Raw genomic sequence first — 18,517 nt, 5'->3', positions numbered from 1 at the left:
ACTAGTAATAATAATGTTTATTTTATCTATTTATTTATTTACTAATATTTAATGTGCCAGGGGCCAATAACAGTTCAGCACACGACAATTTCATCACAAGATAATAATATTAATAATAATAATAATAATAATAATAATAATAATAGTAAAAGTAATAATAATAATAATAATAATAATAATAATAATAATAATGTCATGCCAACCTTGACGGTTCTCCAAGGAAGATGGATGAATCGAGCACAGGACCAACTGCATTAAATACCTCTCTGTCATGCCACTACATTTTAGTATCTGACACCACTATCGAAAGACAACAGAATTCCGAGGAAATGTAAATGGGAACCCATTTGGAAATATCACTAGGGTTAGAGCCATCAGCGTAGCTCAGTCAGCTAAGGCGTTTGCCTGCCGATTCGAAGTTGCGCTTGGGCGATGGTTCGATTCTCGCTTGGACTAATTCCCTGGTTGGGTTTTTTCCGAGGTTTTTCCCATCCATTAGGCGAATGTCAGGTAATATATGGCGAATCCTCGGCCTCATCTTGCTATCACCAATCCCATCAACACTAAATAACTGAGTAGTTGATACAGCATCGTTAAATGACCAACTAAAAAAATCACTAGGATTATTCATAAGTTAAAGTTTCAACACTTCTAATGATTAAGCTTAACTCGCATCTGAACAAGGTTTATCAACTATGCAAAATATTATAAGAGAGTACAATAATTGAGTGACTTACAGTGCATAATAGAACTGCTTCTGCCAATTTTCTGAGATGGAGAAACTGCTGGTGGTGATGCCATGGTGTCTTGCTGTCGGGTCGAAGTTGAAAGAATGGCAAAAGAAGAATTGGACGACCTAATATTATACAGTTGAATAGTGTTGAACAATATTTAAAAGTAATGGGCGCACAATGATGGAAGGCAGATAGGAATGAATGGATATGCATTGTACGGGTGGTCAAGGTCTGCAACAGGCTGTTGCACCAATGATGATGATGATGTGGTTATGTATAGAGTGGTGTTATTGCTACATTAAAACAAGAAAGGTAAATTTCAATGACTGAAAAATACTGAATCCACGTATCTCAACACTGGACATTTTTTTTATTTTACATTATACATGCTGAATGATATTCATTGCAAAATTTTATAAGGTGAATATAAATATAAAAATCATTTAAACTAAAAATCGAAATAACTCTTGTGTACTGCATTATGAACTAATATAATCCCTCTTGAAGCAAGATTATTTCAAAAGGCTTAACAACAATAATTGCAATCTGTAGTACCGTAACTTTTCTTTAAAAATAAGCAAACCCACTGCAGCTCTAGGCACTGTCACAATGTTACAGAAGATTAATTAGGTTTTTGAAACATACAATGAAATTGTTGCGTACATGTGAAATTACAATCAAAGCTGTGAAGTTGATGGTGAAAGTAGTGTAAATCACACATTGCATCACTGAGGAGAATGGCTTTGAATTTCTTAACCATGAGCAATATTGATATTTGCATCCATATTTCTTGAACTTGTATCGCTTTTCATGCTAGTATTGAAAAATATATTTCTTTTACTGATATATCCACATATTAAATAATAATCAGTACTGATAATAAGGAACAGAAGAAAAAAAAGGTGTAATGGTAATGTGACTAAAAGGCCGTTAGTTAGATTAATAAAACATAATATTTTATTAATGCAATTATAATCTGTGACTAAAATGTAGGCATTTAAAGTATAATATATATAATTTTTAAAAATTAATAAATAAAACAAATTTGTACCGGTATGTGATACATAGGGGGTGTGATTTTTGGTATTAATGATATATGTAAAATGTGTTGCAAGACCCTTGATTAAAGTTCAAAATTCAGGGAGCAGTGCAAGCAGACAATGACTATTTCTCTTTCCTGTAAATACTTTCTTCGACAAAAATGCAGTGCTGCCACCTCCTCAAAGTCGAATGGAATTGAATTATGAATTTAATTAATAATGAAAACAATTTTCTGTTAGTTTCAAAGGGATTGTTTCAATAATAATTAAAAAAAAATATTGTTTTATTATTTTCTGAGTTTCCTTTGGGTGCGAAATATGCACGAAATTGCTTGTTCTTTTACGGAATATTTACCGAAACTAAACTATTTTAATCACCAAAATCAGGGTAAAATAATCACCATAAAATCACATCTCTAGTAATTTGATTAAATGAAACTTCAGCAATAAATTTATTTTGTAGTTTGTATCTGTGCATTCTAGTTTGTGAGAAAATGAGGCCATAGACACACTGGCACAGAGAAGTCAAGCCCAACAACCAGAAATGAAAATGCCTTATACATCAGATGAATTAAAAATGGGAGTATCTTGTAAATGATCAAAATTTCACTTCTGTTTATCCTGAAAGATGAGTTGCAAAATTTTTACTTTTTAATGAACATAATTGACTTGCAAAATATTTGTACAGATTGGGAATTTTAATGTCCCTGGATGTATGTTGTGTAACGTATACTGGAGAACTTGTGAAGCTCTACCAAGAAAGTGAGGATATCATAAAGAAATGCTGGGATGCAAGACTGCAAATGATGCTATCTAACTAATAAACTCACATCAAATATAATTTCTATCTGTTGTTAATTCGCATCTGAAATCAAACTGTGCAAATATAGAATATAGGTATACATGTTAGTGCGTCATGTATCCCATTTACAAGTACAGTAAAACTTCTCTAACAGATATCTTTGAATAGCGGTCACCTTTACACAAAGGACATTTTCAATAATGGACACAAGACACTGAAAAGTATATCCTCTCAGCAGTTAAAGCTTCCTAATAACAGACAGCCAGAAAACAAACTCTTGTAATTTCTGGAATTCAAATCAATAATGAATATAATTTCTTCTTACCATGCATGTTGCGTGTTGCTAACCTAACGTATGCAACTGTATTTCTTATTGTTGATGTTGTTTCTTGTGAGGTTAGTGTCATATATTAAAATGTCACAGAAAAGCAATCGATTGACATTAAATTAAAAAAGTTGCCTATGAAAAAGAGAAACTTAGTGTTCGAGACATGGGAGTGCTGTTTGCTGTTGCAAAACACAGATTAGTGACTTAAAAAAATGATATCCTTCAATCGTGCAATGAAAATGGACATCTTACTGCTGAACTCTCTTTTCTCAACACACCTGGTTTGAAAGTTGACAATGCAAGAATGTTAATCAGCATGTAATTTTGTTGCCGTACAGTATGAATGTTTTAAAATGGTTAATTAGTAATACTACTTACTGTCAGTGCTCTAATTTCAAATTTCGTAGTGGTACAGCAAGAGGGCTTAACATCAACAGATTCATGTGTTATTGTGCCATGACACACACTATAATCAATCACACCTGCAACCATTCTCACAAGACTGAAACATTTCACCACGAGGCAGCATATCAAAAAGCACTTAAAATCTCAGTCAGCCCCTTTAATGTTCCATTTTTGAATGCTTGACAGAATAACATTATACTTCATACTCGAGAAGGAATAATTAGATGTAAGTAAGAAAGAAGAAGACACAATGAGAAAAGATAGGGGGATGGAGAATGAAGAAATAATTAAAAACGACTTGTGAGAGGTAAAAAAGGAGGAAGAGGATGAGATGGTACAGCAGCAAACAAAATAGTCATCATATTACCAGGACAAACTAAACTAAATTTATTAATTAAACAATATTAAAACATTGCATCAAATGGAGCTGAAGAAATTTCTGATATAATACCTCAAAGTGTCAAACATAGAATATTATAACCCTAAAAAATCATAGTCTTACTTCTTCGTAAGAAGCACATTACATACATAACTACAGTAACATTATTAGTCTGGCAATGTCATGAATGCAGAGAGTAAATTACAGTCCGCCAAACTCCATATTGCAGGGGTTTCCAATATGAGAGAAGCCGTGATCGAAAAGAGAGTCTCACAATAGAAGAAAGTTAAAAGATGAAAAACCCTTCAAGTTTCTTCGTAAAAGAGCCCTCAGGCCGTACTTATCTCTCTGCTGTGAATCTTATTCTGTATATAATATCAATACTCTACTAGCAATTTCTTTTAAACACGTTAACGTGATTAATATACTATGTATCTATCTTTTACAAATAAATTATTTTTTTATGAGCAATACAAGTTCCATAAGCAACACTAACTTATGTTTGTGATTGATTGACACATAGTTACACATTTCTTGTATATACAAACATTTGGATCAGAAAGGAAGGGACATCATGTTAAGTTACAAAAGGAGCATTTTTAAGACAGAAAATATGTCTAAACATCAAAAAGAAAAAAAAAATAAAGTCATGTTGTTCATCAGTTAAGTAACAGAATAAATTCAACAGAATATCTCCTAAATTACAGTTACAGTCTGCAATGATAGCAGTCCATCTAATTGGCATACAGATTTCCTCAAGTCAGGGATAGAACTGGTGCCTTAATCGTACGAACTAAATAGAAACTCAACCACAATGAATAAGATACCTATGAGTTTTTACCCGTAGTGAGATGGGCCTGCTTTGCAACAAAATTGCGTCTTGCTAAGTTTTACATTTCCAAATGTCTCCTGCAAATTTCTGCAGCTATTGTCCGTGGATTATTATTAATGGTTCGATGATGATGATGATGATGATGATGATGATGATGACGATGATGGTTGTGGTGATGAAAAGAATATTAATGAAAAAAATAGTAAATTATAGCAGAAGTAGCATTCTCAGAAAACTTGATCAAATGCGAGCTATGATAGCACAAATCTCACATCAAATTGTTGGGTCTTTAACAGCTAACTATGTGCCTGAACTATGCTACCCTCCATTTTTCTAGATAATTTTTGCGTCTTGATATTTTTTGTGAGAATTCCACAGTTGTTCATCATTTGTATATCAAGTAAGTACTAACCTCTTCTTTCCTCAAGCTTTATCTCAATTTAAGCTGTAATATTTCTTAATTTAAAAATAAAGACATCTTATAAAATTAATAAATTTAGTTATATGTGCGGTAACTTACTATGAAGGTATCATTAAAAATACTAGAAGAAAAATTAAATTAAAATTTTATAAAATGATGGCTGTTCCTACATGGCAGTGAATTTTGTAGGCCTACTTACAAAAAAAAGTACTGGAATTAAATTTTTAAGAAAGATTGCAGAATACAGCTTTTATACAAAAAAGGAAATGAAGATATTACCGGTATAAATGAATTAAACATTTGAACAATTGAATATTGCATATCAAAAATAATATTAGATTATAAACAATAGTTAAGAGAAATATTAAGGGAAGTATTGGCAAACCAAGAAAGTAAGGAACAAAACTCTTTTAAGTGAAACAGAATGAGTCTTAATGGCTTAACCCATGAATTGTTGATGGTGACAGAAAAACTTCCATCTCTGTCACTTGAGTTACACAAAATAATCCAGTACCAGTTTCCTTGTTGTCAAGTTCCAGGTCCATTTAAATTTTACCACACTGAGACAAAGCTTCGGGAACAGGGAGTTTAGAACTCAATGAGCAAGAAAATAAAAATAAAGACATTCGTAATCTCACAGAGGAAAAATTAAAAGACACAGGAGCATGCTTAAAAGTCTCTAGATAAATGTCTGATGATTAATTACTCGTACCTTTTTCACAGAAAATAAGTACTTCGACTTAAGATTATTTTTATAAATGTGGAGAAAATGATCGCTACCACTTCCAATAACTTACCTGATGTGGTTAACTTTTAACTATAAAATTAGTACTTGGTGTGGTTAATGCACCAGTTCTGCTGTCTCTGATTGTGAGTGATCCAATATGAAGATCAGCCAAGATGCATTCGCAACAGACTATAGCCAATGCATAATGGACTCGCATTCTGTTGTACATATCAGTATTGAATTTAATTCTGAAAATGATCATAAAATGTTCTTGTCTTGAATTGAGATAATGTTTTACATTGAATTCTGCAAGGAAATAATATTTTAATAGGACAAAATAAATATATGATCTATAATTAACATGAGAGAACTACTTCAGTGATAGATACAGTTCACATATACTATAAAATTCCTGTAATTATAGGTCTGAATTGTCTTGTTTCAAAATTACAAGTCTTTATGGTTCAATGATTCTTTTCATAAACAGAGCCGATTCCATTTAAGTGTTAATGAACAATAACCTTTTGTTACCTAGTTAATTAAAGAAGATCCAGTAATGTTCTTTGAGTTATTTTACAGCACTTTCAACTTAAGATGCAACCCTGGTCAGGGCAGGTGGGCGGGCGATAGACTGTTCTCCATAGCAGGAAAACCAAGCAGTGTTGTGCGACCCAGCATGCAATTAATGTTAGTTTGTGTTCTGTAAGGTGTGAACGTGTTTGGTCAGTTTAGTTTTCATTTAACGTTTTGGTGAACTGTGCTCTGTTTAAGTTTAAATTTATCATGGTATTTACCACCATGTGACTTTTATCTTTGGGGTATGTTAAAACATAAAGTGTATGTGAAAAATCCTCATACATTAGAGGAACTTCAAGAAAATATTCGGGCCGTCATCTCCAGCATTTCAAAGCAGGAATTGGATCGCGCATTTCATCATCATCTTCGCTGGTGTGAGTGTTGTATTGAAGCTGGTGGAAGTCATTTTGAACATCTTATGTCTTAAAGTAAGGAAATAAACACCATTAAATGCATTTTACGGAAGATAAACTAACACTAAATACGGGTAGAAAGAATGCCTGCTGGGCTACTTAGGAGTCCAATTACCGCACAATGCCGCTGGGGTTTACCGCTTGAGAGTACTGCCCGCATGCCGGTGACTGGGTTGCATCTTAAGTTGAAGACGCTGTAGTTGGTTAACTTAAGAGCTTTTTATATTTTACAAACCAAGAGACTACAGTAATGCAACTCATGTTTGAACTTATGTAATACAAGGCTGTTAGAGCAAGACATCTGTATCCAGAAAAATTCCCTAATTGTCATCTGCTAAAGAACGAAATCTTTCAGAAGATGATTGAGTTTCTTGCGAATTATTATTTATTCCACACCAATTCTTAATACAGAACTGCTCTGCCAACTTGTGAATTAAGGTTGTCGGTGTATTCGGCAGAGATGTGCAAATTCTTCATGTTCATTCTAAGCATTTTCTGTACAAAGACAGTTACCGAAAAATAAAAAAAGCTGTAACAGAGAAAGAAGACGAAATCATGTCTATATTTTTATAAACTTTTTTCATCCTGACCTCATCACTGAACTAGTTATCATATGTTATGATATACTCTATATTATGTATGTGCTTAAAGATCACTACTGGTATAATTTTCATGGTCATCTGGCATATCTTTCTCTTATGACAAAGATATTCAACTTCTTTTATCGCAGACGTTATTTTCTTTAGTCTACATAAATTCCAAATGTAAATACAAATATTTAATTTCTAGGACTCTGCTAAATACATAATAAACTATAGGCCTGCAACATTTGATTGTAACAGATTTAAAAAATAATAGCTTCTCTCTACAGTATACGTATTATTATTATTAAACTCATTTCAGACTCATACCTTCCATGTCTTCATTAATGCTTTTCCGTTATCATAAGAGCTAAAGATAATTGTATTTTGTATTTCTCTAATGATTGATATTTGAGCTTCTCAAATAGTGAGATGATTATATAAAAATTTAATTTACTTTGAATTTTCTTTATTCTAAAACCAATATACAGTATATATATTTTTTTAATTCCTCAGGGCTTGTTTTGAAACATATAACTGCTAAATGTGGCTCATTGGCCATACATTGAACACACTTGGTTTAAAATTGATTTCCAAGCTTGGAGGAATGTATAGGTTAGAAAGACTTGTGGGGATTTTCTAGCAATTCTACACTCTGTTTTTACTAATATCTAGAGGCTAAACGCAGCACATTTTTAGCTATACATATCTTGTTTCACTTATATATTAATTTGATTTCTACAGGACAGCCTGATTAGACAATTTTAACCTTCTTCAAGGTCTCTGCATGGTGTTGGTATTTGACTTTCCATTGACATTAGGACTGGAAAGGATCAAATCTATTTGTACTCACATAATAAACATATTTTCTGCAATTCGACTGCAGATACCATCAGAAGAAAAATACTTGTATGAAATTTGACATATGACCTTTACAATGATTGAGTTTCTGGCATAATACTTTTATTGTTGTTTTTTTTTTTTTTTTGTGTTTAAAACGTTTAAGGTACTTTTCACACTTCTTTATTTCAAGAAAAAGTACGGTACCTATTTTAAAGATCATAACCTAGTTCTTTGCTTCAATTTTGATCTTAACTATAATGTAATACTTTAACAAGCCTCATAAACTTGAATAAATGTTGATATGACAATAATTCTGCAATAGTGGGATGGAAATGACAAGGGAAACAGAATATATTATTAAGAAAAAAGCTGCCTCACAGCTGTTTTATTCACCATTTAATCTATCAGGATCACACTTCGATTTTTTTGGTGAGAGACTAATACCTAACTTCATTGAGTTATAGCTGCATCTCAATTCCATAAAGAAACTCTACAGTTATGTATATTAGACTCGGTTGCATTTATTTTTTAACGTCTCATTTGCTTATTGAATATATATAATTCGAGGAATTATGTAAATTATTTTCATTTAAATGCATGGAAAATCTCTATTGCGTAACTTGCTCGTGCGTTTTAAGTTTGCATAAATGGTTCCAGATGAATATACATTGTATTATACGAGTTCTAGAGAGAAGTGATGGGTGGCTGGATGAATGGTTCTCTCTTCTACGTTAATGTATTTTACATTTTCTTCTTTGCTCAGCACTAATGACAAGCACTGCTCCCGAAACCATTTACTAGTACTTCCTCGTGTGTGCTGTCTTAAAGTCACATGCAGCAACCATATGAGCAGAATAATTGAGGCGCTCAATATATAAATGGGCCAACCCACAAAATCTGCATATTAAGTTTATTACTTTAAAGAGTTCCTCATATTGTTCTCTTCAAATCGGCCATTTTATCATTTCCGGTTTTTCCATGAGATTTCTACAAAATTTTCGTTCGTATATTGCATTTTGCGCACTGTTACAAAGCGGTAAAGTGGAGCTGAGCGCCTCAACTGTAAACAAACTTTCTGAGACTGGAGTAAACTCTGTGGTCCATGTCGATATGAAGACATCTAAACAGACGAAGTCTAGAACTCAGGTAACTAGTCTCGAAACACCTCTATCTAGTCGCCACTTCTGGTTATCCCTACTGTAGTTTCATTCTCGAGTTATATCCTGTAACTTCTGAAACCACTCTAAAAGCACTTAAACAGAATCTTCAAAGGAATGCATTGCCATAGAATTGCTTTAATATGTACAATTGGGTGACATATTCAGTTTTCACACAACGAAAATAAATTTCGACATCTTCAAGATTGTAATAGCACGATAAATCAGCAGTAGTAGCTCTAATTTATCCCAAACTGGAAGTTTTCGTATTTTTGGCAACTTACAAAAGTGTTCAAATATCGGTACAAATTTTATCCTAATTTCAGCGTATTCACGTACTTGTAAAATATTATAAAGATATATAATTAACACAACTGATGCTGCACTCAAAAATTAATTATTATGTTGATAACAAATAACAAAAATATAATTGATGATCAAAAGAATGATTTCCTACTGATAATGACAGTGATGATAATGTGTACAATACCGGCTAAGCATTAAAGTGCAAACAAATTCAGGTATACTTATATGATTTAGAGGTTATAATAATGGATAACATATTAGTGAAATACAGCATTACTATTAGTGATACAGACGAATTCATAATTGTCTAGTACTGCTCGTGTCAAAATTACACTAAACCATTATGATTAGAATTAAATAACAATACTCTACATTATAATACAGAAGTCCAGTGAAGTTTTGCATCACAATTACTGTAGAACGAGCAGCTGTTTGTTAGAAAATGACGATTATTGCACAGAATAAAACTTTGTGTGTGTTAGGTTTTTAGTGTAAAAAATCTATTACTGGTATTACTGCTCAACACCATTTTCTTCCATGATATGGTAAGGTCATGCCATTCGAAGGATTTATAGCTAACTCAAAATTTTCTCGGGCTTCCAGCCAGGTCATAAGTTGGTGATCCACCTGATCCCCTGATCACCAACTTATGATCTGGCTAGAAGCCCGAGAAAATTTTGAGTTATCATGTCGCCAGGAAAGCTTCAGTAGTGATTTATAGCTATTTGGTATGCACAATTTCAATAAACTGGAACCTCATCCAAAGGAATTAAACAGGTCACCCACTCGTGTCTGAGAAGGAGCAGAACAAATCATAATTGCTTCCAAGAAAATCTCTGGAAATCTATAGACAAAGTGATCAAAAAGTATGGTATTCTGTAGCAGGCAGTATGGAAAATACTCCATAATAAAACTGCAGTTATTGCAATATTACATGAAAAGATTTCATACATCACTATAATTTCTGTATCATGTTCGAAAGATTGCAATGAGGAGAACGGTTTTGCCAGCAAAGTCAGTACTGAAATAACACTTGAAACACAAAATCAATAGTCAGTACGTGAAAATTCTGAGATGTTACAATACATATATTTGAGAAAGAATACAATTCATCAAAAGTCAATGTACCGGTATCCTATAAACATCAAGCAAAAAAATGTAGGGACTAGTTTTCTTCATTAAGCCACTTGGTATTTCGAATATCCTATCGGAATCAATGGCTGATGGCACAACTAGACTATATTTTTACTGCAAAATGTGTGTCAATATCTCATTGCTTATCTAACATGGCATTGGATATGCGTACAGGAAAAAACGACCAAAATTTTTCAAGACGATTTTACTGTTAGCTAAATTTGATAGGTACCTTGCGACTTTATCCTTCTAGCCTACTATCTACATAGCGAAAGCTGTGTTTATTCCAGTCTTATCATGTGATCTAGATGTTTTCAGGTTGCAGGGATACTGGTAAAAACTATTGATGGTGCTACATTGAGAATATTTCGACCTTGAATAGTATCTTGATGTGTCATGTGGCACGAGGAAGTCATAATATTGAGCATCTGTAAAACTTTTGGTTTTTTCTCCTTTTAAAAAGATTTCATATGTGCATTAAAAACATTCAAAGGTACTTTTCAGAAATCGTTAAATCAGTTTTAGTAACTCTGTAAGCCTATTATATATTGGTAAGTGATTTTCTGGTAAAAATTAATAATGTTTGATGTAAAATATGTATAGTATTGCTATTGCATTATAACGAAAATATACAGGACAGACGTTTAGTATACTTTGATTAAAATTACTTTGTGATTGCACTAGAAGTATATTCACAGGAAGTTATTGGTTCCACGGTTCCCATGGCAACAATAAAGCATGGCCCGAGTTCTGTATTGTGATGTAGTAGCTTTGCTGCTGGTTCATTTATGGATAAAGCTACGCTAGTTTGTATTTTTGTTTTGTGTGTTGATTGGCTTGTGCATATCAGTTCCCAGCCAACGTAAACGAGTTTGTTCTGTTTTAATATACAGTTATTATTGGCGCTGTTGTAGTGTAATTCATGGTTAAATCTATTATTGTTTCGTTGTTATTTTATTATTTTATTACCTGTGTTTATTTTTTTCTTGCTGCATGACGTTTAGTTTCCAAACAAACCAACAGATCACGCGCAAACATCAAATACTGAAAGAGTGAAGTGTATGGCAACATTATTCTCAGGATGCATCAGTTGCGATCATAAAGTATTTTTAATCCAAGTATAGCCTAGTATAAAAAGTATGTTCTGTATTATGCAGTAAATGAAAATGAACTCTGTCTTCTAACCACTTCCAAAAAATGAAGTGTGCGGTGCAATAGAGAGGAAATAACTCTTATAAAAAATGCATGTCAGAACTACTTCAGATATTATTCAGAACCTTAAAAAATTAATATGAATGTAGAGTCCATTTTTCCTTGTTTATAAAATAATGTTACACCCACTTTAGTTTCCCAGCAATTCTTCTCATAAACATTGTTGCTTTTTGGGTTATTTCTATTCACTCTCTTCGTAAGGGCATCAGATCTGAGACTTGGTAGTTTGTTATTACTTACTGTACTTAGTGATAATGAATGCTTAAAGCAAAGAATTCGAGATGGCAGACATACATATTAGAATGAAAAATAGAATGTCTATGTACGAAGAAATTTTCTAATTGTCATTTGCCAAACAGCAAGGTGTTTCAGAGGGTACATGAAGATTTTACCAGTGAATATTTCTGTTATGGTAACAAAGGTTATTAAAGGATAAAAATTCGCTCCGGCATCGGGGATCAAACCCGGGTCCTTGGTTCTATGTACCAAGTGCTCTAACTACTGAGTTATGCCGAAGTTCAATCCACAGTACCAGATCGAATTCCCTCCTCTAGTGTTTTTTCCTTTGTTGCCTTTAATAACCATTGTTATCATAACAGATATATCCTGTAGGACCAAAAAATTAATCTTTACATCTTTATTTCACAGCTTGTAATCTTAGAGCAAGAAAGGAGTTTCACAAAGAGGTATTGTGAGAGTCTAATACGAGCAATTCATGTTGATGGGAGTTATTCCGAACATCTCCTTAAAGGAAACTGGAAAACAAAGAATGAATGTAACTTAAAAAATTGGGGGGGGGGGGCGAAAATATAAATATACTCATAACAAGAGGCTGTCCTAATTTCATTTTTAATGTAGTTCCCTGCATTATGATATACTGTGTGTGTGTGTTAAAAATTTATGTTTTGATATACTTACATGAAATATCAAATAAAGAGAGTTTTTCAAAATATCAAAAGTCATTATCGGTATGGAAATCATTCTATTCATAATACGCTGTGAAAAGCTTCTTTCCTACAACACATGCCTTCTACAGTACCCATTTATCCTGAAAGAGGTTATAGACAATATAAAAACAGTTATTCATAATTACAGATTCAATCAGAACGTCTGATAGATATGAGAGGAATGCTTAATACTGAATTAAAGTATGGCATACAAAGTAGATATAGGCCTCGACATAAGCGTTGGGCATGTTTAGTGTTTTATTTTTCCCGAAATGGAACATTAAGATACTGAATGTGGTCAAAATCACATACCAGAACTCAACAATAAAGAACAAGTTTTGAGTTTCAGCATCACCTGAATTTATTATCATGGCTAAGAATTTTTATGCTAAGATCAAATTCTCTTACATTTTCAATTTTATGTCATGATTAAACCATAGTAGAACTAGTGTACACAAATTCAGTAGTTATTCCCTATTGAAAACTGCGGTACTATTATGGCCGAAGTTATATGACAAAATTTAAGATATGTTAGTGTCTGGTAATAGGAAAGAGCAGCAGAATTCTAAGTGATGAATTAACCCCACAAAATACCCTTGCCCAACCACAAGGATGATTTTCATTACATCTTATAAAACTAATAGTTATTTAGGTCCCTCAGGTTATTACAGTTAAAACACTAATTTGTAACCTTAACATAAAGATAAGTTACCCTATCGAACAGAATTAATATTAGCTACCAGTACCTATTTAGTATAACAAAAATGCTCTGGAACACTGTAATAATTTTCATCCTTCATGAAGCAAACAGTAGTATATCTAAGTATTGTAGTTGCCGTAAGTAATCACTGTCTCACAGAATATCATGTTAATAACTAGACTTAACTACAAAAAGTAATTACTCTTGGATTTCTCAATATTTATGAGCTTCAGAATGACCTGGGAGACCTACCGGATATGAATAACGCAATAAACATAAAACAAATCAAAATGTTGTCACAGCAATGTGAATAAAACTGTAATACCATTTTAAGCCAATTGTAGGCTATAGCCAGAAATTAGGCCTTTCGTTTACTCAGTTCAACGGGAGAAAAAATGCATAAGATTACATCAATTATAATCAAAATTAATAATAATTCCGTAAATTGAAATATGCTATATTAATTTACTCTGTTCTGGGTACGATCCAGCCTTCAAACGATTTTTTTGTTTGAAATTTCGTTCACATCATATACTCTCTATCTTATTCACCTCTCTCCTTCACAAATATTATTTTACATAATTATAACCACAAAAATGCATTTATCTAGTAACAATATCTGCCAAATACTGATTTCTAGAAGCAAAATTTATCCTAAGAAATTAATTGCATTTCAAGCATATTTGCCCGCTATTTCAGATCATTATCTGAGTGTCGGCATTTATGTCTTTAATCACAATAGCACCTGTAATGATGTTTCTATTGAACTATTTGAAGAGTCATTAAACCTAACATATTAAACTCAACACATTTGTACGGAATTATAAAGGCATACCTCAAGAAAGCACTCAAAAATTTCAAAAATAGCATACCACTAATATAATGAAATATACATCGTAACAGATGGCATGCCAATAAAAATTCCAACAAAATTATTCTATAACAAAATAGAAAATGCTTTCATAACCTAAATAATACACAAACATTCTAATCTGTATGCTCATTTCTTTCTCATACTGTAATAATAAATCTGTCACACGTCTGGAAAACCTAGAGAAAAAAACAAATAAAAATCTATCAATTATATCGCAGAATGTTGTGTCTTAAAAACTAGTTAAAAAAAAACAAACACACATGTAATAGATTTAAACACAATCAAACTCAAATATTGGTCCCTTCAATAATACCAAAATCTAAAGAATACAACCTAACTAATACTTTAATTTCTTCTCACAGCATTCCATTCTTATAGAAAATAAAAATATAAAATACTAAATTCTTATTTTAAGTAAAAAGTACAAAAGATGGGCGAGTCAAAATTCTGAAAAAAGTTGTGACGTTATCCTGGGAGAATCAGTGAGTGGAATGAACACTTCGGTTTTTAGAGTAGAGATGATGTTCAGGGTACTCCGCCACCTCCTTCTCCTGGCTTCGTGTGTATGATCTCCGCATACTCTGTCTTGTCATCCTCTCTGCGTACAATAGGGCGCCTAGTTGCCTGCAGATCAAGCTCTGCATACACAACGTCCTGACCCTGAGCCTTCCCTTTTGCTGGAGTGGCAATGTGCTCACTACTCTCTGTTCCAGGTTTCTCCATCTCCTGAAAGTCAGTAATATAAGTTGCATTAGCTACATTTCATAAAATAGTATTGGGCATGATAACCTTCGCATACAGGTAGGCTAATGTAAATTCCAAATTATAGGCCTATTACAGTAAAACCTCGATAAGATGCGCCCGCTTATTACGCTATCCCGTGTAATATGCTTTTTTTGTCCGGTCCCTGCACATTTCATACATAACGCCTTTATAAAATACCCCGTTTGTTGCACTCAAGTCCCGCATAATACGCTGTTTTTGTGGAATATTTTCGATGTAATTTTCAGCAATGTACTGTAACAGCACTGAAACATCTTGGTCATTGAATTCACTGGTGCCATTAACCTGAAAAGTATTGGTATTCGACACTTTACCTGCGCATTTAAACCTTCATACTTCATACCTTAGTATACCCCACCCTCTTGTTACGCTAGTAGGCGTAGTTAAAGCCTACATACAGTTACAATACCTCACCCTCTTGCTAACCTTCTCTCTCAAACAACATTCCTCACTCGACCGTAATAAAATTCTGGAAATTTTTGCTGGGCAGTTTGTTGTCCTTTTATGTATTGAAGTGTCTGTGAATATGATTACAATGAGTGCTAAACCAAAAGCCCTTTCTGTGTGGGAGAAATTGGAAATCTTACGAAAGTACGATGAGAGCAGTACTCTTACTCAGAAACAACTCTCTGATTCATTAAGAATCCCATCATCGATATTAAGAACGATAATAAAAAATCGCGACTCAGTCACTACAGCTGCGACGTTGGGAGGATGTAAACGCAGAAACTGAAGTGTGGTAAACATGAGGACTTGGAGAACACGCACACGGTAAACAACTATAAATGGCTTTTTTTTCGAAAGAATTAAGTACAATACATATTGTAAAATGTCTTTGATGTACAGTACAGTAATTACAAACGGAGTAATACTGTATTACCTTTCATGAATCATGTATTTCAATAAAGAAAAATGCTAATAGATACTGTATATAAGTCAAAATTAGTATACCTGCCTAATACGTGGTCCCGGTTAATACATGTTTTACACCCGGTCCCTTGAACAGCGTCTTATTGCGATTTTACTGTATTTTTATATCACTAAAAGATTTTTCTTACTCTTGCCGGGATATGCCCTATGCCCTATGTATGTAAAAAGTTTTCTATAGCTGTTTTTATGGTGAAAAGTCTCGTTAATAAATTACCTAAGCACTATTTAAGATGCACTTATATATTTTGCATTTTTGAAGGCAGTTTAGATACGAATTATTAATGTATACAAGGTGAACCGAAAGTAATGTCATTAATTTCAGGGGGTTATTCTTTGAAATATTTGAAACAAAAAAGTTTAATACAATTTTGCCCGTTTTTGTTTCCTTTTCGAGATAAAAACTGCTTTATATGAAACATTTCATAGCGTGTTTTGGAAAAGCCATTGATTGAATTTCCAATATGCTCAGTCAATTTAAAAGGGCAGTGTATTATGGTAATAAATGATTCAAAGCATTTTAGTTTTGTCCTTTAAATGTAAAGAAATTTGATCCGAAAATGTGTAACATTTTGAAATTCCTTTTCAGAACGAAAAGTTACACTGATTAACTTTGTAACTTCTTTACTGTGTTAACATTGGAAAATTATCTGGCTGACTGGTTTCAAAGTGATATTCTTCATTGTCCGAAGCCTAGTGAAGGTCTGGTTTCCTGTTGTAATTTTCTAATATTAACACAGTAAAGAAGTTATAAAGTTAATCAGTGATTATATAAGTAATAAAAGTGTGTATCCAACAATGAAGAAAAGTTACATTTTAACATTTGTCTGCTAATAACATTAATAATACATTATGCAACGAGCCTATAATGATAGTAATTAAGACGCGAGTATGTTTGTTTATGAAACGAGCACAAGCGAGTTTCATAATTTTCATGCGAGCGTCTTAATTACCATTATAGGCAAGTTTCATACGACTTTTTATGCTCGACCATATTTCTAACTTGAAATTATTCAGAAGTATTCATTTTATTCGTATCTGACTGAAGATCAGAAGTGACCTTGTGCATAGCTCGTAAATTGTGAGATGTGCGCAGACGCGAAAGTATTGATTTTTTCTGAGGAACAATAATGTTATTGACCTTGATGTAATGTAGAGAATAACATGAACTAATTTTGATATAACCTGGAAATTGATTTAGAATTGAAAAACGAGATGACAAATTGAATTTATTTGAATATTATTTACAATTAACGCTAATTATTATAGTAACAGAACATAACCTTCTGCGACAGTATTGGATTTCCAGCCTCCGTGATGTTTCCTTCGTCTTTCGATTGCATATCCGAGAATAATCGAAAACCTGAACTTTAATGAATAGGTGTACTTTAATGACATGCATTAAAGGACAGCTACCAGGTCTATAATTACTACATTTCGGCATGGTTGAGCATAAAAAAATACTCTACATCTTTGTAGATCAATATTGCTTCGTCTCTTTTACTACTTCCTAGACCAGCAACTCTTCGATCTTTATGGTATCATCTCGGTCCCTCTGCCTCCTCAGTCAAATGTCTCTTTAAGCCTTATACTTCTTTCAAGCTTAATATCTTTTCGACCTCTCTACCTCTTCCTACAGTAATATCTCTTTGACTACTCTGCCTCTTCCTAAGCCAATATCTTTTTGATCCCTTTACTTCTTCTTAGGCCACTAACTCTTCGACCCCTATGACAAACAATTGTTTTTGTCTGTCTGTGTTTCTTTTACATTCTCTTAACTGATAGCCAATTAAGAGTCTTAGAATACGTATCTCTGCATGCCTATTTGGCTTTTGTTGTAATGAAGCACACATTTTGGACCAATGTAATTGAATGGGGATAATTATTATAGTTTTATGAAATTATAAAACAGTTCTTTTCTTACTTTGTTAGAAAGTGTTCTTTGAAGTGTGCAAGTAGGTGAAGAAATTTTTTAAGTTTAAAATGTAGTTCACTGGAATCTGTAGACCTAGCCGGCACACTTGTGTGGAGATGAAGAGAAGCAAATGGGCGGAGCCTAGCAGTGCAGGAGTGTGTTATGGGCAGCATTTGCTGCTAAAGGGTAAGATATGCGTGGCAGACGGTGACATATCGCTTGCTCCTTCCAAGCAATGTGATCAATGGTCCAACCATCTCCACTAACCACTTGCACAGAGGACTTGTTTCGTCTCTTAGGGCTACAGATTCCAGACACGGACAATAGTAACGGTATTTTGTTTGCTTTTCTCCATAATATTCTTTTAATCATACATTTTTGCATTTAGTACTTAAAGTGTGAATGTCACAGAAAGAACAATTGTTTGCATCTGAAGTCTGACTAGTATAATATGTAACTAATCGGCGATGTATGCAATTGA

General features: G+C 33.1%; 1 protein-coding gene across 3 annotated transcripts in view; it reads right to left on the bottom strand.

The window, feature by feature from the left end:
* Positions 1 to 1,075: 1,075 nt before the first annotated feature.
* Fas3 (fasciclin 3) overlaps positions 1,076 to 18,517 on the bottom strand; it is a 368,573-nt gene continuing 351,131 nt past the window's right edge. For all 3 annotated transcript variants that reach the window (XM_069828844.1, XM_069828843.1, XM_069828845.1), the window contains one exon: positions 1,076 to 15,137. In XM_069828844.1, coding sequence (XP_069684945.1) covers positions 14,937 to 15,137 — 201 coding nt within the window. In that variant the 3' untranslated portion in view covers positions 1,076 to 14,936. The remainder of the gene's footprint in view (positions 15,138 to 18,517) is intronic.

The sequence above is a fragment of the Periplaneta americana genome, chromosome 6, assembly GCF_040183065.1.
Source record: "Periplaneta americana isolate PAMFEO1 chromosome 6, P.americana_PAMFEO1_priV1, whole genome shotgun sequence".
Lineage (NCBI taxonomy): Eukaryota > Metazoa > Arthropoda > Insecta > Blattodea > Blattidae > Periplaneta > Periplaneta americana.
Note: the sequence above shows the minus strand (reverse complement) of the source record. Positions and strands in the feature narration are given on the sequence as shown.